Raw genomic sequence first — 23,196 nt, forward strand, 5'->3', positions numbered from 1 at the left:
TTTATGCATTTTTCCAAGTTTGACTAGGCTGTTAGTCACTACTCTAAAAGAGGGAGAGATAAGAAGGAGGCTCAGAGAAAGGTTAATAAACCACCATCTGCTTAACAAATTCCTCTCAAGCTACATAAAGTTTACATCTCTCAGGGAACGTAAAGTTTGTAACTCAAATTTCCAAAACAGGCAGGCTTTTAGGCAATATCAGATAGATGTAGAAACACTGAAACCTGGATAATTCAGATCCTTGGATAATCAATAGCTGTTCCTGTGCGAGTCTAAATGCACGGATTTTCTAACTTACTGCACACGTTAAGCTATACAATAAAGAGAGAGAACTTGGAAGAAAAGTGAGAATCGCTAACATCGATCGACACTTTCTACTACGCTATAGTGTTTTGCATAATTTGTTCTCATTTCAGAATAAAGCAGTGTGGAGAATGGCCTATTACATTCCACTGGTTTGCATAATCGTATAGAATTAACACAAAATGTTATTTTGAATGTGTCACTATTTGGCAAAGCACATCTCTTTTCCGTCAACGGTTTTTGAAATAGGTATTACTTTTGCAAGTGAGGGGGCTTCAGAATAAGTGATTAATAGGAATAATGATCATTTTCATCATGATCATTATAAAATATCACTCATGTGCCCACATACCCATGGTACTCCACTAGGTGTTTAATAATAATGAACATTTTCATCATGATCATTACACAGAAACACTTAAGCCACCCACATGCCCATGATACTATATTAGGTGTTCTACTAGGTTAGGGAAGGCAAGAGTTCTTGCCTAAAGAACTTCCCAATCAATCCATCAATGGATTGTTTACTGAGAGCTTACTATGTGCACAGCACTCCACTAAGCTTGAAAGAAACAGCATAGGTACAGACAATGCAGAAATGAACAGATGGGCAATCGTTAAAATAGAAAATGAAACATTTACCCATTTGAATTCACACAGAGTGGTGAAGAGAAAGAAGAGCTGTGCGTAAAACGCTCTCCCAGTTAGAGATTTTACTATTCTAAGGAATAATACTAATAATCCTAGCTGCTAAGCACTTCTGTGTGCCGAACACTGTTCTAAGCCTTGGAATTGATACAAGTTAATCAGGTTGGACACAGTCCCTATCCCACATGGGGCTCACGGTCTTAATCCCCACTTTATCGATGAAGTAATTTAGGCCCAGAAGAGTGAAGTGACTTGCCCAGGGTCACACAGCAGACAAGTGGCGCAGCTGGGATTAGAACCCGGGTCCTTCTGACTCCCAAGCCCTTTCTCTATCCACTAGACCACCCTGCTTCTCTAAGAGGATGGAGTCAGTGCGGGCGTGAGATCCCTGTTCAACTTCCAGCCCATCATTTTTACGTATGGACTCTCACTCCGCTGGATTGAGGATATAGAGAAGAGAGCCAACTGTCCCTAGGGCTTCCACATTCTGTCACAAACAAAATGAAATCCCTTAACATTTTCCGAATGGAAGACGTAATACGTCTGGACTAGGAGTGCACTCAGGGTAATGGCTTTTTGTGTTTACCTGTTCCGTCTGAGCTGTGGGTGCTAGGGTCTGATCCACCAGGGCGGGAAGGACATAAGCGGCAGCAGTGTCCTTGGCTTAGTACAGTGCTCTGCACATAGTAAGCGCTCAATAAATACGACTGATTGATTGATTGGCCGCCTCGGCGCCGGTCCGCTGTGCTGCCTCATCAGTAACCCAAGGCCTGGCTCCCATCCTGCCTTGTTTCACCGTGGAGGGAAGAGCGCCGGCGGCAGACTATAAGCTCGTTCTGGGCAGGGAATGAGTGTTACATTGTTTTACTGCACTCTCCCAAGGTCTTGGTACAGTGCTCTGCAATAAATACGTCTCACTGAGTGTCGTCAGCAGCAGTTCCTTCTGACGGCCATGTGTTCGGCCTCGCTGGCAGCTCACACCGGGCCCCTTCGGGTCATTCATTTATTCATTCATTCAATCGTATTTATTGAGTGCTTACTGTGTGCAAAGCACTGTACTAAGCACTTGGGAAGTACAAATTGGTAACATTTAGAGATGGTCCCTACCCAACAGTGGGCTCACAGTCTAGCAGGGGGAGACAGACAACAAAACAAAACATATTAACAAAATATAATAAATATGTACAAATAGAGTAATAAATACGTACAAACATATATACAGGTGCTGTGGGGAGGGGAAGGAGGTAGGGCAGGGGGGATGGGGAGGAGGAGAGGAAAAAGGGCTCAGTCTGGGAAGTCCTCCTGGAGGAGGCGAGCTCTCAGTAGGGCTTTGAAGGGAGGAAGAGAGCTAGCTTGGCGGATGTGCGGAGGGAGGGCATTCCAGGGTCATCATCATCATCATCATCATCAATCGTATTTATTGAGCGCTTACTATGTGCAGAGCACTGTACTAAGCGCTTGGGAAGTACAAATTGGCAACATATAGAGACAGTCCCTACCCAACAGTGGGCTCACAGTCTAAAAGGGGGAGACAGAGAACAAAACCAAGCATACTAACAAAATAAAATAAATAGAATAGATCTGTACAAATAAATTAAATCAATAAATAGATAGTTCAAACCCTGGCTCCGCCAATTGTCAGCTGTGTGACTTTGGGCAAGGCCCTTCACTTCTCTGGGCCTCAGTTCCCTCATCGGCAAAAGGGGGATTAAGACTGTGAGCCCCCCACGGGACAACCCGCTCACCTTGTAACATCCCCAGCGCTTACAACAGTGCTTTGCACATAGTAAGGGCTTAATAAATGCTATTATTATTATTACTACTGCAGTAAAACAGAATTAGCAGACACGTTGGCAGCCCATCACGAGGTTACAATCCTTAGGGGGGGAGGGCATGTTAGATGGAGGTGCCCGGCCGGAGGGAGAGCTCGGGCCGAGCCCCCTTTACCCCTGCAACGAAGGGGGGAGGCCCAAGCCTGCAACTCACCATTGTGGAGGGTCCAGGCCGGAGCGGACCATGCAACAGCTGCAGGCGGCGGGGGAAGGAGGGAGGAGGGAGGTCATCTGGGAAGCAGCTTGGCGCCATAGATAGAGCCCAGGCCTGAGAGTCAGAAGGTCATGGGTCCTAATCCCGGCTCCGCCACATGTCTGCTGTGTGACCATGGGCAATTCGCTTCACTTCTCTGGGCCTCAGTTACCTCATCGGCAAAATGGGGATTGAAACTGTGAGTCCCATGTGGGACACAGAGACTTTGTCCAACCGCATTTGCTTGTATCCACCCCAGCGCTTAGTTCAGTGCCTGGCACATAGTAAGTACTTAACAAATACCATTATTATTATCATTATTATTGTTATTATCTGGGCAACGCATTCGTCTCCTTCCAGTTCTGCCTTGCTCCACATTGGTGGGCAGGTGGAGTGGGGAAGCATCCTTGTGGCAACCTTCCTTACTGAAATATAGATTGTTGGGACTCTGCAGCCACTGCCGTTACAGCTATGACAGTTAGCAGGGCTGGGATTGTTGGTCTTTGGGTTGTACGGAAATAAATAAAACTATTGTGAGTATTACTAGTATTAAAATTATTATTAGGGAATAAAGATTATAAATAACTTTACCAAAATATCCAAGACCATAGACTGACAATTAGCCTGAAGACATCCAAGTTTATGAATCAGCCTGCATCCAGAAAGTCCTATACATAGAACTCTAGCAATAGTACTTGTGTCTGTTCCTATAAAATTTCTCTTTTCCACTACACAACTGATACTTCAAATGTGTTACCCCTCTCGAAGCAAACTCCTAACCTCAATTCCAAGAATCTTTTTACGAGTAAAATTTCCAGGTGAGGGAGGGGAAAAATCCAAATTTCATCATCTATATAGACCACTATTTCAAGGAGATAATCCTACAAATTTCAGTCACCTCTGGAGAAAGGGCTGAAAAGCAGCAGCATCTCTTCTGAACCACAAATATGAAGAAAGAGGCTGAACTGTGATTCAGAACCTCTTGATCCTGTTCGGTTTTCCTCCCTCTTGACACCCTCTCCCATCTTGCATTTCCAAACCTTTATTTCACCCAGAGCCAGCCAGGAAGGATTTGTACAGTGCATTTTTTGCTTTGGCTCTCTTAGTTATAGTTATATTGCAACTTGCTGGGAAGGCTTTGGGGTTCAGTGGGACCTAACAATATTGCGGTAATCCACTTTACGATGAGGAACCAAGTTGTATTGATTTTAGGAGCACCAATTTCCTCGGTAAATATTATTTATCCTCCGCTGACTGGCATTTTAAAGACATTCAGTTCACTGTTAACATCCGACAGATAAGTGCAGGCTATATTTAGTCTTGATTGCTTTCCAGACAACACTCCTTGCCTTCTCCTTGTACTGAATGCTATAATCCCTGTGCCTAAAGTGCCAATCAGGAAGACTAGAGGGTGAATGCAAATATTCGCTGGAAAGAGAGAGCTCTGTTTCAGCCCCACCATTATAATCAGGGAAGCTCTGTCATAACAAAGCTCCCAGGGGGTCAGGGGCCAGAGAGTGAAAGCAAATTAAAAAGTAACGCCTCAGAGATTTATAATCAATCAATCCTATTTATTTAGTGCTTACTACGTGCAGAGCACTGTACTAAGTGCTTGGTAGAGTACAACAGAAACAGCAGACCTTAATACGATCTTACAGTCTCGAGGTGCAGTCAGACATTAATATGAATAAATAATTTATAGTATATAATTTACCTTTACATAAGTGCTGTGGGGTTGGAGGTGAGGTGGATATCAAATGTCCAAAGATCACAGATTGAGGTGCAAGGATGATGCAGAAGGGAAAGCCAATTGGAGAATAGAAGGCTCAAGAGGGGAAGGCCTCTTGGAGGAGATGTGACCTTTGTAATACTTTGAAGCTGAGAAAGTGGTGGTCTGGCATATATGGAGGGGGAGGGAGTTTTACGGGGGGAGAATGTGGGAAAGGGGCCAGCAGTGAGACAGATGAGATCAGGGCACAGTGAGTACGCAGATGTTAGAGGAGCAAAGTGTGCGGGCTAGGCTGGAGAAGGAGATTAGTGAGGTGAGGTAGGATGAGGAAAGCTTACTAAGTGCTTTAAAGCCAAGGGTAAGGAGCTTCTGTTTGTTGCGGAGGTAGATGAGAAGCCACTGGAGGTTCTTGAGGAGTGGGGAGACATGGACTGAATGTTTTTTTTGATAAATACTTCGTGCAGCAAGTAAAGTATGGACTGGAATGGGGGAGAGACAAGAGGCTGAGAGGTCAGAGAAGAGGCAGATGCAGTAGCCAAGGTGGGATAGGTAAGCTTGGCTCAGCGCGGCATCAGTTTGGATGAAGAGGACAGGGCGGTTTTTAGCAAGGTTGTGAAGGTTGAACCAGTGGGATGACAGGGTTTGGGTGGGAAGATGAGGAGTTCAGTTCTGGACACATTTAATTTGACATGCCGGTGGGACAGACAAGTAAATATGTCTTGAAGGCGGGAGGAAACGCCTTCCCGACAAGTTGCAATATAACTAACCAAGAGAACCAAAACAAAAAAATGCACAGTACAAATCCCTCCTGCTTGGCTCTGGGTGAAGTAAAGGTTTGGCAGTACAAGACACTTCCTCCTGCCTTCCACAGAAAAAAATTTCAACCAAAATGTCTTGAAGTGGAGAGGTCCGGGCTGGAGAGAGAGAGCGTGTGTGTGTGTCTGTGTGTATACACATATATATTTTATATAATGAGATAATGAGATAGAATTGTTCTCCCTGGTTTGGCCTTTCATTCTTATATCATATATACCTTATCAAAATGTTTGCCCCCATCCTTCTTCCCTTCCTGAACACTGCTTTCAAACACGCCCATGTCTCCCCTATCCTAAAAAAAAAACGCTTCGTTGAGCCCACAGCTCCCTCCATCTATTGCCCCACCTCCCTCCTACCATTCCTCTCCAAACTCCTTGGGCTGTCTCCACTGCCTGTCCTCTAAATCTCTCCTTGACCCCCCTCCAATCTGGCTTCCGCCCCCTTCATTCCACTCAAAGTCCCCTCTCAAATATCACCAATGCTCGCCTTCTTGTCAAATCCACTGCCCTTTACTCCCAATGATCCTTGACCTCTCATGGTCTATCCCTGCCACCCTTTCTTCTGGAAACATTATCCCATCTTGGCTTTACTGATATTGTCTTCTCCTGGTTCTCCTATCTTTCTGGATGCTCGTAGCCTATTTCTCTGGTGTGCTGCTCCTCTGCCTCCCAACCCCTAACCGTGGGAGTCCCTCAAGGCTCAGTTCTTGCTCTCTTTCTATTCTTCATTTACACTCAGTTCCTTGGAGAATTCCCATGGCTTCAACTGTCACCTCTGTGCAGATGATTCCCAAATCTACATCTCCAACCTTGATCTGTTTTCTTCTCTGCAGTCCTGCATTTCCATCTGCCTTCAGAACATACCTATTTTGGATGGCCTGCCCAAACCTCAAACTTAACACGTCCAAAACAGAACTCATCTTCCCACCCAAACCCTGTCCTCCCCCAACTTCTCCATCACTGTAGACAGCTCCACTATCCTCACAAGCCCGTAACTTTGGCAGTATCCTTGACATCTCTCATTCAACCCACATACTCACTATCACCAAATCCTGTCTGTTCGACCCTCACTATATCGCTAAAACCCACCTTATCCTCTCCATCCAAACTGCTACCAAGTTAATCCAAGTACACATCATTTCCTGCCTTGATCACTGCATCAGCACCTTTGCTGAACTCCCTGCCTCCTGTCTCTCTCCATTCCAATTCACACTTTTCCGGCTGGGTCATTTTTCTACAAAAAACGTTCTGTTCATGCTTCCCCACTCCTCAACTCTATTATAAGCCTGTAAGCCCCACATGGGACAACTTGATTACCTTGTATCTACCCCCGCGCTTAGAAAAGAGCTTGGCACATAGTAAGCGCTTAACAAATACTACCATCATCATTTCCTCTCTTTCCATCCCCATAGTTTCGGAACCACCACCAAACTGACTGATTGATTTAAATCAGTTTGTAGAGACAGGTGTTAAGCACACCCTTCTCTGAAAAGGACTTCTCTCTTCTAAGAAACATAATTCGAATGTTGGATTTTCAATCAGACAGTCCTTAGTTTCTGGCCTTCTGAATCCCGCAGAAGTAGAAGGGACTGACTGACAGCCTTACACCTGCCTCTAAAGCAGAAATGTTTTGTTGCCATCATTAGGGCATATGCTCTGATGGGGACAAATAGCAACAGAGAACCAAAAAAAGAAAAAAACATTTGTGAGCATCTGGATTGGCTCATCAGATCGACTCCACAATCTGACAAGCTGATCGTAATGGGAAGCTCACTCCTTGGGAGGGCAGTTATACTGTCACAGGGAATTAAAAAAAACTATAGCTCCTGCAGGATATTAACATTAATGGTAATAATGATAATAACTGGTTCTTGTTAAGTGCTTTTCATGGCCCAAGCAATGTACTAATCACTGGGGTATATATAAGATAATCAGGCTAGGCTATCAGGCTGTCTATATAGAATATCTATCAGGCTAGACAGTGAACCACATGGGGTTCACTGTCTAAGAAGGTGGGAGAATAGGTACTTAATTCCAATTTTAGAGAGGACTCTGAGGCACAGAGAAGTTAAGTGACCTGCCTAATGTCACACAGCAGGCAGGAGGCAAAGCCAGGATTAGAACCCAGGTCCTGACTCTAAAGACCTGTGCTCTTTTTCTACTGGGCTATACTGTTTCTAGTGGTATTAGCTTGGTATTAGGATCCCAAGCTAAATAATAATAATAATAACAATAACAATGGTATTTGTTAAGCGCTGCCTATATGCCAAGCACTGTTCTCAGCACCAATGTAGATACAAGGTAATCAGGTTGTCCCACATCATCATCAATCGTATTTATTGAGTGCTTACTATGTGCAGAGCACTGTACTAAGTGCTTGGGAAGTACAAATTGGCAACTCAGAGTCTTAATCTCCATTTCCAGATGAGATAACGGAGGCATAGAGAAGCTAAGTGCCTTGCCCTAGGTCACACACTGGAAAAGTGGAAGCGACGGGATTAGAACCCATGACCTCTGACTCCCAAGCCGGGGCTCTTTCCACTAAACCATGCTGCTTCTCTCCAAACCATTCACACTATCTTTCACATCCCAAATAAAGGAAGACGTCAGACATTCACCCAAGTTGAAAGAGTGGCAGATGACAAAGAGTGGCAGTGGGACAAAGAGAACACTGTTTAATGCTTAGCCCCTATAAGCTTTTTACAAATGGATATTGAATGGCCAGATCCCAGCCAGAAAACAGTACAGGTGCGGGTGAAAGCGAGCAAGGAGTCCAGTGCTGGGCTGACCACTCCAAACTCAAGCTATCAATGTAACCAGCATGGCTTAGTCAGAAGCAGCGTGGCTTGGTGGATAGAGCACGGCCGTGGGCGTCAGAAGGACCTGGGTTCTAATCTGCCCCATGTCTACTAGGTGACCTCTTACTTCTCTGGGCTTCAGTTCCATCACCTTTAAAATGGGGATTAAGACTGTGAGCCCCATGTGGGACAGGGGCTGTGTCCAACCTCATTAACTTGTTAACTTCCCCAGCGTACGCTGTCGAGTCACTGCGGACCCATAATAACTCCATTGACACATCTCTCCCGGAACACCCCATCTCCACCTGAAATCGTTCTGGTAGTGGATCCACAGAGTTGGTAAAAAAACACCTAAGGGGTTTACCACTGTCTTCTTCTGCACGGTACACTTGAGTCTCTGCCCTCAACTCTCTCCCATGTTGCTGCTGCCCAGCACAGGGGAGTTTTGATTTGTAGCAGATTGCCTCTACTTGCTAGCCACTGCCCAAGCTAGGAATGGACTAGGCAGGCCTCCGCTTGACTCCCAGGTGCGATCTGTAAAGTGCTCTGTGACAATATCACTGCAAGTCCATAGGAACAAGGAACCCCAATTACATATAACCACGGGAGCCGCAAATAGATGATGCCTCAGGGAAGAGACGTTAAAACTGTGGGCATGGCCAGGAAACGCCAGTAAGACTGGTTTGTGAAAATGGCTCAGAGTTTGAAAAAAAGAAGAAAAAAACATCTAGCCAGGAACTACATCAAAACCCTGACCCTCATGATTATCAAAAAACAGATGCCTACCAAAAAAATCGATACTTACTCATGTATTCATTCAATCCAATCGTATTTATTGAGCGCTTACCATGTGCAGGGCACTGTACTGCGCACTTGGGAGATATTCAGCTCAAGATAAGAAACATGCATCACTAAAGGTGGAAGCAAAATCTGAAGAGCGCCAGGGTCATGCTGTTTGCTACTAAACTGTGGATTTTTCAGATGGCACTAGCTTCCCCCACCTGCTATTACTGGGCTTACTTCCCTCTCGGAGGGAGTCGCGCTGGAAGAAACTGCAACCTACCTTTCTAGCTGTTAGAGCATTGGGAAGATTTTGATGGTTGGCCAAAAGACAGCTCTGCTGGGGTCGGCTAGGAGCCTGGAAACCTCACCTATAATGCGGCCTGTTTGTTATGGCATCGATTGAGGTCTTCATTGTCGTATTTATTGAGCACTTGGGAGAGTGCAGTATAACAATAAACAGACACATTCCCTGCCCACGACGAGCTACAGTTTAGAGGGGGAGGCAGACATTAAAAGAAATAAATTAATAAATGAATTACACATGTACCAAATAATAATAATAATAGTAATAATGGTATTTAAGCGCTTACTATGTGCAAAGTACTGTTCTAAGCGCTGGGGAGGTTACAGGGTGATCAGGTTGTCCCACGGGGGACTCACAGTTTTCACCCCCATTTTACAGATGAGGTAACTGAGGCCCAGAGAAGTGAAGTGACTCGCCCAAAGTCACACAGCTGATAAGTGGCGGAGCCGGGATTTGAACCCATGACCTCTGACTCCAAAGCCCGGGCTCTTTCCACTGAGCCTCACTGTTTCTCCATGTTCTTATATGCTGAACACTTGTGCTCTGCACTGGAATGAATTTAAAATGAAGTTGCTAGTCATTTTCTGATTACTTCTACTATTACTAATGACAATCATCGTTATGGTGTTTGTAAGCACTTACTATGTGCCAGACACTGTATTAAGCACCAAGGTGCATACAAGCAAATCAGGTTGGACACAGTCCCTGTCCCACGTGAGACTCAGTCTCAATCCCCATTTTACAGATGAAGGAACTGAGGCCTGGGGGAGTGAAGTGACTTGCCCAAGGTCACACAGCAGACAATACAGACAAGCACACAGCATGGGCTTGGGAGTCAGAAGACACGGATTCTAATCCTGGCTCCGCCACTTGTCTGCTGTGTGACCTTGGACGAGCCACTTAACCTCTCTGTGCCTCAGTTATCTCATCTGTAAAACGGGGTGAAGACTGTGAGCCCCATGTAGGACAACCTGATTACCCTGTGTCTACCCCAGTGTCTCAAACAGTGCTTGGCACATAGTAAGTGCTTAAATACCATTATTATTATTATTATTTGGTGGAGCTGGGATTAGAATCCATGACCTTCTTACTCCCAGGCCTGTGCTCTAACCATTACACCATACTGCTTCTCTATTCCACCACGCTACTGTACTTAATGTACCGGCTCTTTCTCTGTTGTCAGTCCTCTTCCCTTTTAGACTGAGTCCCCTGAGGGCTAGGTTTCATGTTTGAATTATTAAGAATATATCTTTCCCCAGAAGGCAGCTTAATGCCCGGCACATAGCGTCTAATAATAATAATAATAATAATGATGCCATTTGTTAAGCCCTTACCATGTGCAAAGCACTATTCTAAGCACTGGGGAGGTTACAAGGTGATCAGGTTGTCCCACATGGGGCTCACAGTCTTAATCCCCATTTTACAGATGAGGGATCAGGCTCAGAAAAGTTAAGTGACTTGCCCAAGATCAGACAGCAGACAAGCAGGGATTAGAACCCACGACTTCTGACACCCACGTCCATGCTCTTTCCACTGAGCCACGTCTAATTGACGGGTCTTAGATGGCTAGGGCACAGCCAAAGGTGTTCTCCAATAGGCATGGTTAAAAGCTAGAAAGGGATTTTCAGCAAAGGAAAAGACAAAAACCACAAGACCCAAAGAACAGAGCGCCTGGTTTGCCTGTATTTCCCAAAAGCCATTGGGGAATCCTGGGAGGAGTCTGCTTTCCTTCTTAAGGATGGAAAGCTACACTCCACTCTGGGTGAACCTGTAACAGGGCTTTGGTTTCATAGGGGGTTGTACCAGAGGAAAAGCCCCTTTGTTACGCGGCTTTTCTCTTGCTGACTGCCTGATTGCACCCTGAAAAATAGTAATCATGAAAACGATGATAACTGTAGTATTTGTTAGACAGTGAGCCCCGTGTGGGACAAGGACTTTATTCACCCTGATAAGCTTGTATCTACTCCAAGGCTTAGTACAGTGCCTGGCACTTAGTAAGGGCTTAACAAATAATATTTAAAAAAAAAAAAGTGCCAAGCACAAGTTCACAAGTACTGGGCACTAGGCTAGATATACTATAAGCAGCCAATCACACTTCCCCCCTTCAAAGCCCTACTGAAGGCTCACCTACTCCAAGAAGCCTTCCCATCCCCCTTTTCCTCAGCTCCCCTTCTCCTCTGCGTCACCGGCTCTCTCCCTTTGCTCTATCCCTTCAAAGCACCTGTGTGTATATGTATGTATCTAATTCTATTTTATGTTAATTCCTGTTTATTTGTTTTGACATATATATCTATAATTCTATTTATTTATATTGATGCCTGTTTACTTGTTTGGATGTCTGTCTCTCCCCTTCTAGACTGTAAGCCTGGTGTGGGCAGGGAGTGTCTATTGCTGAACTGTACTTTCCAAGCGCTTAGTACTGTGCTCTGCACACTACGCGCTCAATAAATACAATTGAATGAACGGAGACAATCCCTAGCCCAGAGTTCACAGTCTAAGGGTATCTTAGACCAGGTATCTAAGTCCCATTTTTACATTTCTTTGTGAGGAAATATTTATTAAACGTTGGCTTGGGCCATTATTTTCTCTGGGAAACTAGCTCAGCTCCAATAACCGAAGGGTTGATGGGGCTAGCAAACGGATCCTAGCTAGCTTCTCTCCATCTCCTCTTCATTCAATCGTATTTGAGCACTTACTGTGTGCAGAGCACTGTACTAAGGGAGTGCTGAAGACAGGATGGTGCATTTTTATTTTATTCCTTGTTTGGTTTTGTGCAAGGCAGCACAAACCTCAAACATCTGAATAATAATGCAATTATCATTTTCATCCATAGTCATAATTACCACAAGAACCCTGTAATAAACTCCTGAAGAAATAAACTCTTGCCAAATCCAATGGCCTCTACACCATCCTAACCCTCCTCAACCTCTCAGCTGCCTTCGACACTGTCGCCCACCCCCTTTTTACTGGAATCAACGTTGGCTTCACTAACATTGTCCTCTCCGGGTTCTCCTCGTATCTCTCTGATCACTCCTCATCAAACTTTAAACACGGACACTTCCTCTGCCTCTACCCTCTAACTCTGGGAGTTCGGCAAGGCTAAGTTCCGAGTCCCCTTCTAGTCTCCACCTACAACCACTCTGGAGAACTCATTCACTCCCATGGATACAACTATCACCTCTATGCAGATGACTCCCAAATCTACATCTCCAGCCCTGATCTATCTCCTCCTCCACAGTCTCACATTTTCACCTGCCTTCAAGACATCTCTACTAGGATGCCCCACTGACACCTCAAACTTAACATGTCCAAAACCAAACTCCTCATCTTCCCACCCAAACCCTGATATCCCCTGATCTTCCCTATCACTGTAGACAACACCACTCTTCTCCCTGCTTCACAAGCCCATGACTTTGTCATTATCCTCGACTCAGCTCTCTCATTCAACCCACATATCCTGTCACCATATCCTGCGGGTTCTACCTTCACAACATCTGTAGTTATCTGCCCTTTCCGCTCCAAACTGCCACAATGCTGATCCACACAGACTTTTCACATCCCACCTAAAACACTGCCTCAACTCCCTTACTGTCCTCCCTGCCTCCTGTTATTTCCTCACTCCAGTCCTTAATTCACTCTGCTGCCTAAATCATTTCTCTAAAACATTCAGCCCACATTTCCCCACTCCTCAAGTTCTAATGGTTTCCTACCTCCACATCAAACGGAACCTCATTTACCACCACTCAGCTAGGCCCCTCCTACCTCACCTCACTGATTTCCTATTACCACCCAACATGCACATTTTGCTCCTCTTATGTCAACCTTCTCACTGCACCTCCATCTTGTCTAATTAGCCGCTGACTCCTCACCCCTGGTCCCGCCACCCCAACCTCCTTCAAATATGACAATCCACCTTCGAAGCCTTTTTTGATCGATCAGTTAATCATATTTATCGAGCCCTAATCAACTACGGATATGTACATGTGTTGTGGGGCTAAGGGAAGAGTGAATAAAGGGGGCCAATCCAAGTGAGGAGATGCAGCGTGGCTCAGTGGAAAGAGCATGGGCTTTGGAGTCAGAGGTCATGGGTTCAAATCCTAGCTCCGCCAACTGTCAGCTGTGTGACTTTGGGCAAGTCACTTAACTTTTCTGGGCCTCAGTTACCTCATCTGTAAAATAGGGATTAAAACTGTGAGGGCCCCCATGGGACAATCTGATCACCTTGTAACCTCCCCAGTGCTTAGAACAGTGCTTTGCACATAGTAAGCGCTTAACAAATACCATCATCATGATTATTATCATTATTATTATTATTATTATTATTAAGTGTGAGGGCAATGCACAAGGGAGTGGGGGGGGGGGGGGAAGAGGAAATGAGGGCTTAGGGAAGGCCTCTTGGAGGAGATGTGCCTTCATGGAAGAGGCAGGCCACCAACTAGGCGGATAGAGGCCATAACAGGGATAACCGCAGGCCTAGTAGGAAGGTTGAGAATTATGGCAGGGGACCGGACTTTGTGGAGAAAATACATCCACAGGGTTAGAACAGTACTTCGCACATAGTTAAGCGTTTAACAAATGCCATCATCATCATCAAGGGGTCACTATGAAGCGGTAAACCAGTCGATGGCACTTGGTAATAATGATAGTGGTGTCCGTAGCGGTTGCTTTGTAACTTCAGAGGTAGTTTAAAAAGAGAAAGGGAGTTTTAAAACATGTATTTGATGTTGAAGAAGGTACTGAGTTTGAGAGTAAGCAGATTTCCCGACGTTTAAAGTGAAGCAAACATGGTGGTTTGCAAAGCAGGGAGAGTGATCATCTGTCAAATATAAAAAAGGAGGATGCCTCAGGCCAGGGGCAGGACGTGGGCAAGAGGATGGTGGTGAAATAAATGAGATCGAGGTACAGTGAGTAGGTTGGCATTAGAGGAGCAAAGTGTGTGAGCTGGATAGGAAAGCAGTGAAGTAGGTAGGAGGGTTCAAGGTGAATGACGGCTTTAAAGCCGATGATAAGGAGTTTCTCTTTGATGTGGAGGTGGATGGGTAGGCGCTGGAAGTTCTTATCGAAATCACATCCCTTCCAAGAGGTTAAGGCACCATTTCCCTCCTCCCTCTCCCTTCCGTGTCACCTATGCATCTGGATCTGTACCCTTTTAAAGCACTTGATATTCATCACACCTTCAGCCCTGCAAGGCCTATGCATATCTGAAATTTATTTTAATGACTGTCTCCCCCTCTAGACTATAAGCTACTTGTGAGCAAGGAAACCTGTCTACCAACTCTGTTGCACTTTGGTCTCCCAAACGCTCAGTATAGCGCTCTGAACACCGTAAGTGCTCAATAAATACCACCTATTTACTGATTGATTGAACATGCCTTCCATAATCCAGAAAGAGGCCCTTCAAAGCATGCACACATAGCCAAAAATGTGACAGCATAACCTTAGCTCTAACTTTTCAGGAAGGAACCTCTGTGGTTTGTGACAAACAGAAAAGAATCTGGATCTGGTGGCATTTTGGACAAAATTTATGAAGAAGTGTCAGAAGATTGCAAATGGAACATGGAGCAGAGCACCTCGAAAATGCCACCACAATTACCATCTTAAGAGGAGAACCGCCTGTAGAAACTATTTGAGGTTTTCACTGCTTTCCATTATTATTATTAATAATAATAATGGTACTTGTTAAGTGTTTACTATATGCCAAGCACTGTTCTAAGCACTGGGGGAGATACAAGGTACTCAGGTTGTCCCCTGTGGGGCTCACAGTCTTAATACCCATTTTACAGAGGAGGTAACTGAGGCACAGAGAAGTTAAGTGACTTGTCCAAAGTCACATAGCAGACAAGTGGCGGAGGCGGCATTAGAACCCATGACCGCTGACTCCGAAGCCCGTACTGTTTCCACTGAGCCACACTGTTTCTGAAAACACTGTTGAAGAATACAGTCAACCATGTACTACCTCAATTCCAAAGTGGTTTCTGACCAAAACATGCTACAACACGTGACCTTTGCAGCATGGAGCAGAGAGCAACTCCAAACACTCTTTACTATGTTCACACCCATTACAACAGCATCTGAGAACTCTAACACATTAGACTTCTGAATATCGCTAAGAAATTTTTCTGGCCTGAGGATCCATCGAAATCCGTAGCCTACTCCGTGACTAGTCAGTCAATTCTATTGAAATTTCTTTGTGGGAAAGAAGTTATGAAGCAAAGACTTGTTCAATCTCTTCCAGGCAGATTTACTTAAAGATGAATGAAATATCTGCAATAGGGGGTCAGAAAACACTAAAACCGGCCACGAATGCTTCCAGCTCCGAAGCTTATGAGCATTATCAGTCCTTGAGATTGGAGCTCAGGAATTTCCTTCTCCATGATGATGCTCTTTAGGCTCAAACACAAGATAACCTATAAATAATTATGAATTCCCCGTTCTGTTCTCCATCTACACCCACTCTCTTGGAGAACTCATTTGTTCCCATGATTTCAACTACCGTCTCTATTCCAAATCTACATCGCCAGCCCTGATCTCTCTCTTTCTCAAGAGTCTTGCTTTTCCTCCAGTCTTAAGGACATCTCTACTTGGACGTCCTGCTGACACCTCAACATGTCCAAAACAGAACTCCTTCTCTTCCCACCCAAACCACGTCCCTGCCACTGACTTTCCCACCACTGTAGACGGCACCAACAGTCCTCCCTGCCTCAATCTTAGCATTTTCCTTGACTCACCTCTCTCATTCAACCCACGTATTCAATCTGTCACCAAATCCTGTCAGTTCATCCTTTATAACCACCAAAATCTGCCCTTTCCTCTCCATCCAAACTGCTACTATGTTAATCCAAGCATTTATCCTAACCTGCCTTGATTACCACATCAGCATCTTTCCTGACTTCCCTGCCTCCTGTCTCTCCCCACTCCAGTCCATACTTTGTTCTGCTGCCTGGATTATTTTTCATTCATTCAATCGTATTTATTGAGCACTTACTGTGTGCACAGCACTGTACTAAGCGCTTGGGAAGTACAAGTTGGCAACATATAGAGACAGTCCCTACCCAACAACGGGCTCACAGTCTAGAAGACTGTTCAGGCCCACATTTCCCCACTCCTGAAGAACCTGAAATGATTGCCCACCTACCTCCATATCAAACAGAAACTCCTTACCATCGCCTTTAAAGCACTCTATCACCTTGCCCCTTCCTCTCTTACCTCACTACTTTACCAATAATAATAATAATGATGGTATCTGTTAAGCGCTTACTATGTGCAAAGCACTGTTCTAAGCGCGGAGGGGGATACAAGGTGATCAGGTTGTCCCACGGGGGGCTCACAGTCTTAATCCCCATTTTGCAGATGAGGGAACTGAGGCTCAGAAAAGTGAAGTGACTTGCCCAAAGTCACACAGTTGACAACTGGCTCTCACAAGCTCTGCTGCCATTTGTCTGCTGAATGACCTTGGGCGAGTCACTTAACTCCTCTGTGCCTCAGTTCCCTCATCTGCAAAGCCCTCAGTAAATCAGATTGATGGACTGACGAATCCCTTTGCTGACATGGAACAGCACTATGGACAGACGGATACCTAAGCCTCAGTAAAAAGAGGCTGTTAGCTCAGCCTACACCGGGGAAACCTTAAGTACAATCATAGATGTTCATCCGTAACCCAGAATTGAAAGTTGTCACTGAATTCTGCCTCAGCCAGCACATTAGCCAATTCTTCTATTGGCTGTATTGATGATCTCTGCTCCTGGAGAGTAAAATAACGGATCTGTTCGTTGTCCCTAGGTCTTCCAAGAAAGATGTCTTGGACACGAATCACAGTATGCACAGCAAACGGATTCCATGAAAACACAAGTCGCCCACAAAGCAAAATTTGATCCTCTCTGTTCCCCCATTGAGTCGATACTTTTCTCAAACCGATATGACGTTAAGGGACGTGAACACTTAGAATCAAAACACTTACAAAGAAGGATCTTGGACCAGGTCCTTGAGGTTTAACCCACTCCGATCTTCAGCGAGGTTCCTGAAGCAGCTGTCGCTCACTGAACAAGAAAGAAAATGAAAGCAAAAGGATGAATGGGAATTCATGAAAGTTCCAAGTATTTTAACCGGTTAGTCTCGCTATCTTTTCTCTTCAAACATCATGCTACTCCACGGGAGTGTGTCTGACAAGGCCAATTTTTGAGTGACACTTCACCTACTAATGACGACAATAATTGTGGTATTTGTTAAGAGTTTACTCTGTGCCAGGCATTACACTAAGCACTGGGGTTGATACCGGATAATTGGGTTGGATAGAGTCCCTGTCCCACACTGGGTTCACAGTATTAATCCCCATTGAACAGATGCGGTAACTGAGGTAGAGAGAAGTTAAGTGAGTTGTGCAAGTTCACGCAGCAGACCAGGGGCAGAGCCAGGATTAGACCCCAGGTCCTTCTGACTCGCAGGCTCGTGTTCTATCCACTAAGCCACACCGCTTCCCTCATTGCATTCATTCATTCAATTGTATTTATTGAGCACTTACTGTGTGCAGAGCACTGTACTAAGCGCTTGGGAAGTACAAGTTGGCAACATATAGAGATGGTCCCTACGCAACAAAGGGCTCACAGTCTAGACGGGGGAGACAGACAACAAAACATGTGCTCAGGTGTCAAGTCATCAGAATACAGCTACATCATTTCCACGCTAAAGGGCTTGTCCCAGTTGGAGCCTGCTGCTATTTGGAGTGTGCCTCTTGATGTCACAATCTTCATCATCATCAATCGTATTTATTGAGCGCTTACTATGTGCAGAGCACTGTACTAAGCGCTTGGGAAGTACAAATTGGCAACATATAGAGACAGTCCCTACCCAACAGTGGGCTCACAGTCTAAAAGGGGGAGACAGAGAACAAAACCAAACATACTAACAAAATAAAATAAATAGGATAGATATGTACAAGTAAAATAAATAGAGTAATAAATATGTACAAACATATATACATATATACAGGTGCTGTGGGGAAGGGAAGGAGGTAAGATGGGGGGGATGGAGAGGGTCTAATGCAAGCTTCATGCAAGCTAGGGGTCTAATTTGTCGTGAAAGAAAGGGAGGAACAATTTACTTTTCTCCCTGTAATCCCAAATTAGCTCCGACTGGGTTTGCTCTCCAGAGACCCTTCACCTTACCACTTGGGTTACTGACTGCATGCCTGTGGAAACAAAACGTCTGGTCCATCCAGACGTTTCTGAAAGGAAAGAATTCATTCATTCATATTTATTAGAGTGCTTACTGTGTGCACAAGTTGGCAACATATAGAGACGGTCCCTACCCAACAGCGGGCTCACAGTCTAGAAGAAAAATGCACTGGCACACAAGTGGCTTCCTGCCTTCACCGAGCCGAATCCCTCAACACCCACTCGGTTGAAAAAAGAGCTCTTCCTTCGAGCCGGATTCGAACCAGTGACCTAAGGATCACTGCTATGGCATCACTGTCTACAGTCCTCCGCTCTATCAACTGAGCTATCAAAGGAACTCCCATTGGAAATCCTGGTTACTTCTAAAACAGTTACTTCTGGCATGACGTGTAATTTTATTATGTGTTTGAGTAGAATGTGATGGGTAATTGGGGAATGCTATTTAAGCAATTATTCGTCAAATGACATTTATTGAGCGCTTACTGAGTTCCAATGAACGTGGTGCAGTACAAGAGTCCTTTACTCAGCCTACAAATGAATAGGGAAGATAAATACTAATTATTGCAGGTAATGATGGCTGGAGAAAAGACAAGCAGAAGCAGCGTGGCCTAGTGACTACAGCCAGGCCTCAGTTACCTCATCTGTAAAATGAGGATTAAGACTGTGAGCCCCACCTGGGACAACCTGATTACTTGTATCTAAACCAGTGATTAGGACAGTGCTTGGCACATAGGAAGCGCTTAAATACCATCAGTTTTTTTCCACTTCTTCGGGCCTCAGCTCCCTTATCTGTAAAATAGGGATTAAGACTGAGCCCCATGTGGGATGTGGGCTATGTGCCATAATGCGGCAGAGGGGTGGTCTCCATTATAGAAGAACAGACTACTCTGCTTTAGATATCTCTCCTGGTTGCATTAAAGAAATGTATAGCAAGCGCTTCTGTAAAAAGTGCATCATTGTGAAGTCCAATTACCATTATACACCAGGAGATTAAGAGACTATAAATTATGAAAATTGTTATGCTTTAATGATTCCTGTTAACTAGGGTTTAGTGATAGGGCAAAAAAAGATTTATATCAACAGCAATGATGCCAACAAATTATTAAACCAAGTTGAAAATAATCCCCGTTCACCAATCACTGAGGAACAGATGTTCTAAAAGTTTATCTCATAATAAACTAAGAATTCCCTTGAAAAAAATGGTACAAAGAAATTCTATTTTTATCCATTTCATTTATTTTCAACTACTATAGCTTAAGACTCCACCTGCAACTTGGAGGTACAAATCGGCTTCTTTGCTAAAATGTTTGCCTTCTCAAATACTTGAATAGTCAAAGTCTTCAGAACCAGTGGATTTGATTTGGAAATAAATGTTGATATAACTGCCTTGATGCCAAGCCAATAACTTAAAAGACTTCTACAGATATTATGAACAGATTTGCAGTTGGAGAATGTATGTGCTAAAAATCTCTTGGAACTAATCCTCATTCAATAAGGCAATGTGGGAGAAAGTCCTCTTTTCAAACTTTATGCTGAGAGCAAGGGTTTTATGCATGATCTGTAAACACAAGCCCCAATTCTGATGATGATGATAATGATAACAATAATAATGGCATTTGTTAAATGCTTACTATGTGCCAGGCACTGTACTAAGCACTGGGATGGACAGTCCCTGCCCTACATGGGGCTCAATCTCCATTTTACAGATGAGGTAACAGGTACAGAGAAGTGAAGAGACTTGCCCTAGGTCACACAGCAGACCAATGTTCCTCAGGCACGTGTCTGATGTGTTTCTGTGGCACGTGCCCAAGCTGAGGTGAGCTCATGGCTACCAAGCCAAAGAGAGACCAGTATTCGCAGAGTAATTAATCAATCATTTGTGCTGCATGCAGAGCACTGTTCTCAGGGATTGGGGAAGAGTTTGCAATTGTGTGGAGGGGATAATTAGCATGGGAGTGGACAAAAGAAGGTAAGTATTGTAAGAAGGGAAGGATGAATTTGACATGGCCAAAATGGTGCCTGGATTTCCACCAAAAGCCTGAGCACGGGAGTGGATGAAGCCTAGGGTTGGTGGTGAAAATAAAGTCAGTCAACTTTGAGACAAGATATGACAGAACCTTATCGAGTTGTTGTTAGTTGGGCAAAACTAATTAAACCTAATAAATTGAGTCATGTTTCACTATGAAAATTACAGACCTTAAAAAACTTTAGAACCATTTTATGACTGGAACAAATTGTTGGAGCAACATTTACTCACAGGTATTATCTCCAAAGGGTTTTAAGTAAATGTGTGAACCACCTCATATTTACCTAAGCTTTATGTACATCTACCAAAGGAATGATGAGTTCTCTAGACTGACAGCTCATTGTGGACAGGAATGTGTTTGTTGTTATAGTTTACTCTCCCAAGCACTTAGTACATTGCTTTGCACACATTAAGTGCTCAATAAATGACTGAATAAACAAATGAATTTAACATTAATGTTCCCTTTGAATATTACTTCCTAATCATTCGATCATATTTTTTGAGCACTTAATGTGTGCAGACCACTGTACTAAGCGCTTGAAGGAAGGCCACAAACCACAACCAGGAAACTGTTGACACCTTGCGCGCAAAAGTTGGCAACTAGATGGTTCAAATGGACCAGTAAAGCATATTTTATAGACTAGAAATCTCCCAGGGTAATAGGCCCAATTTGATCCACCTGATGGGTTAGCCTCAGAAATGCTGAACTTTTAAATGTTTTTTCATCGGCTTGCTGAGACACATATTTTGCTAGAGCAGGGTTTTTTTTCATAAATTTTCAAACCCCTTTACATTAATACTGCGGGGATTGAGTGACCACTCTTCCCCCTGTGGGCCTGGAATTCCCTCCCCCTTCACATTCAATCATATTTATTGAGGGCTTACTGTGTGCAAAGCACTGTACTAAGCACTTGGGAGAGTACAATATCACAACAGACAGATTCCCTGCCCACAACAAGCTCATAGTCTAGAGGGGGAGACAGTCTAATATAAATATAGATAAATAAATAAATTCCAGAGACAATCTCTCTCCTCACCTTCAAAACCTTCCTAAAAATCACATCTCTTCCAAGCAGCCTATCCAGACTATGCCTTTCATTTCCTCTATCTGCTCTCCCCTCTGCATCAACATTCCCAAGCTCCACGGTATTAATGTAAATATTCTTATACTCTACTGTTTTCCCTATCCACAGATCCATTTCCAGACCTGTCTCCTCCTGTAGACTGTAAGCTCTTTGTAAGCAGCCAACACACCTACCAACTCTGCTATTTTATCCTTTTCCAAGCGCTTAGTACAGTGCTCAGCACACAATAAGTGCTCAATAAATACCACTGATTGATTGTGCGATAAATTATATCCTCATTTAATTGGAGGAAATGCATTCTCTGCTTCCTAGTAAAACATGTCTGCATTTTAATTTCAGGCTGTTTGTTACTAATCAGTGAACATGTTTTGCTTCTAAATAGACTAGAGAATGTGTCTTTGGAGGATAACTGGCATATTAAGTTTCAGATCTCAAATTATACCTCCAGTAATTAGAAAAGCTGCAGATCAGCAATTCCTTGGCACTTGGAAGTGGAAACTATACAAAAAGAGACTAATTATAATGCCCTTGCTTCACTGACTAATGAATATTTCTGAACCCAGAGCACTAACTAAAAGTTAACTGCAAAAGGGAAACTCTTACCAACGTGTACAGGGTATAAGTCTAAAACTAACCTAGTGCCACTGACCTGCACACCTACTAACTTATTTTTAATCATGATGATGTGCAAGTTAAGGTTGGGCAGTAACTTGACACCTGTTAAAATATTTTATTTCATTCCCTTTCATTTTTAAGAGCATTTAAGTTCAGCATAGGGCCAAGGTATTGTAAACAGATGCAAATCACTATCACAAATAGAGTCCATTTTTCTGGCCGAAAGGGAGTACTCTTTATTATCAGAAATTAATCTTCCTCAATGTATCTGCTGACCCGCTTCATGAGGTCTTTGCTGATGGGCTCAGCTCCTGTCAGAGATAAATTATGTGTGGCAATCACAGAGAGCATGTGGTTTTTCAGCTCTATTAGAAGTCAAAGGCTGTGCATTCTCAAGGATTTAATAATAACAATAGTAATCATGGTACTTGTTAAGTGCTTACGATGTACCAAGCACTGTTCTAAGCACTGGGGTAGATTCAAGTTAATCAGTTTGGACACAGTCCCTGTCCCACGTGGGGCTCACAGTCTCAATCCCCATTTTACAGATGAGGTAACTGAGGCCCAGAGAAATGAAGTGACTTGCCCAAGGTCACACAGCAGACAAGTGGCGGGGCAGGGATTCGAACCCATGACCTTCTGACTCCTAGGTCCCAACAAGAAACCAAGATTGAGGGAGGCAAAACACTTAGCTTAGTTCTGGCTCTGTTTCTAGAGCTGCATTAATCAATTCATCAATCCCGAAGAAGCTCGGGAGAGGCTCTTTTTAGACCAAGCTCCAGAGCCAATTCCCCATTGTGGGCAGGAATCAATCAATCATTCAATCGTATTTATTGAGCGCTTACTGTGTGCACAGCACTGTACTAAGCGCTTGGGAAGTACAAGTTGGCAACAT

At 44.1% G+C, this 23,196-nt stretch overlaps 1 protein-coding gene and 1 non-coding gene across 6 annotated transcripts in view; both read right to left on the reverse strand.

Annotated features, from left to right (window-relative positions):
- GPHN (gephyrin) overlaps window positions 1-23,196 on the reverse strand; it is a 720,134-nt gene that overhangs the window by 481,129 nt on the left and 215,809 nt on the right. For all 5 annotated transcript variants that reach the window (XM_038765627.1, XM_038765623.1, XM_038765626.1 and 2 more), the window contains exon 2: window positions 17,363-17,441. In XM_038765627.1, the coding sequence (XP_038621555.1) occupies window positions 17,363-17,441 (79 nt within the window). The remainder of the gene's footprint in view (window positions 1-17,362; window positions 17,442-23,196) is intronic.
- TRNAY-GUA lies at window positions 18,818-18,910 on the reverse strand. Its single transcript has 2 exons — window positions 18,874-18,910; window positions 18,818-18,853 (listed from the first exon to the last, which is right to left on the reverse strand). It is a non-coding gene; the product is annotated as a tRNA-Tyr (tRNA).

This window comes from Tachyglossus aculeatus, chromosome 23 (assembly GCF_015852505.1).
Source record: "Tachyglossus aculeatus isolate mTacAcu1 chromosome 23, mTacAcu1.pri, whole genome shotgun sequence".
Lineage (NCBI taxonomy): Eukaryota > Metazoa > Chordata > Mammalia > Monotremata > Tachyglossidae > Tachyglossus > Tachyglossus aculeatus.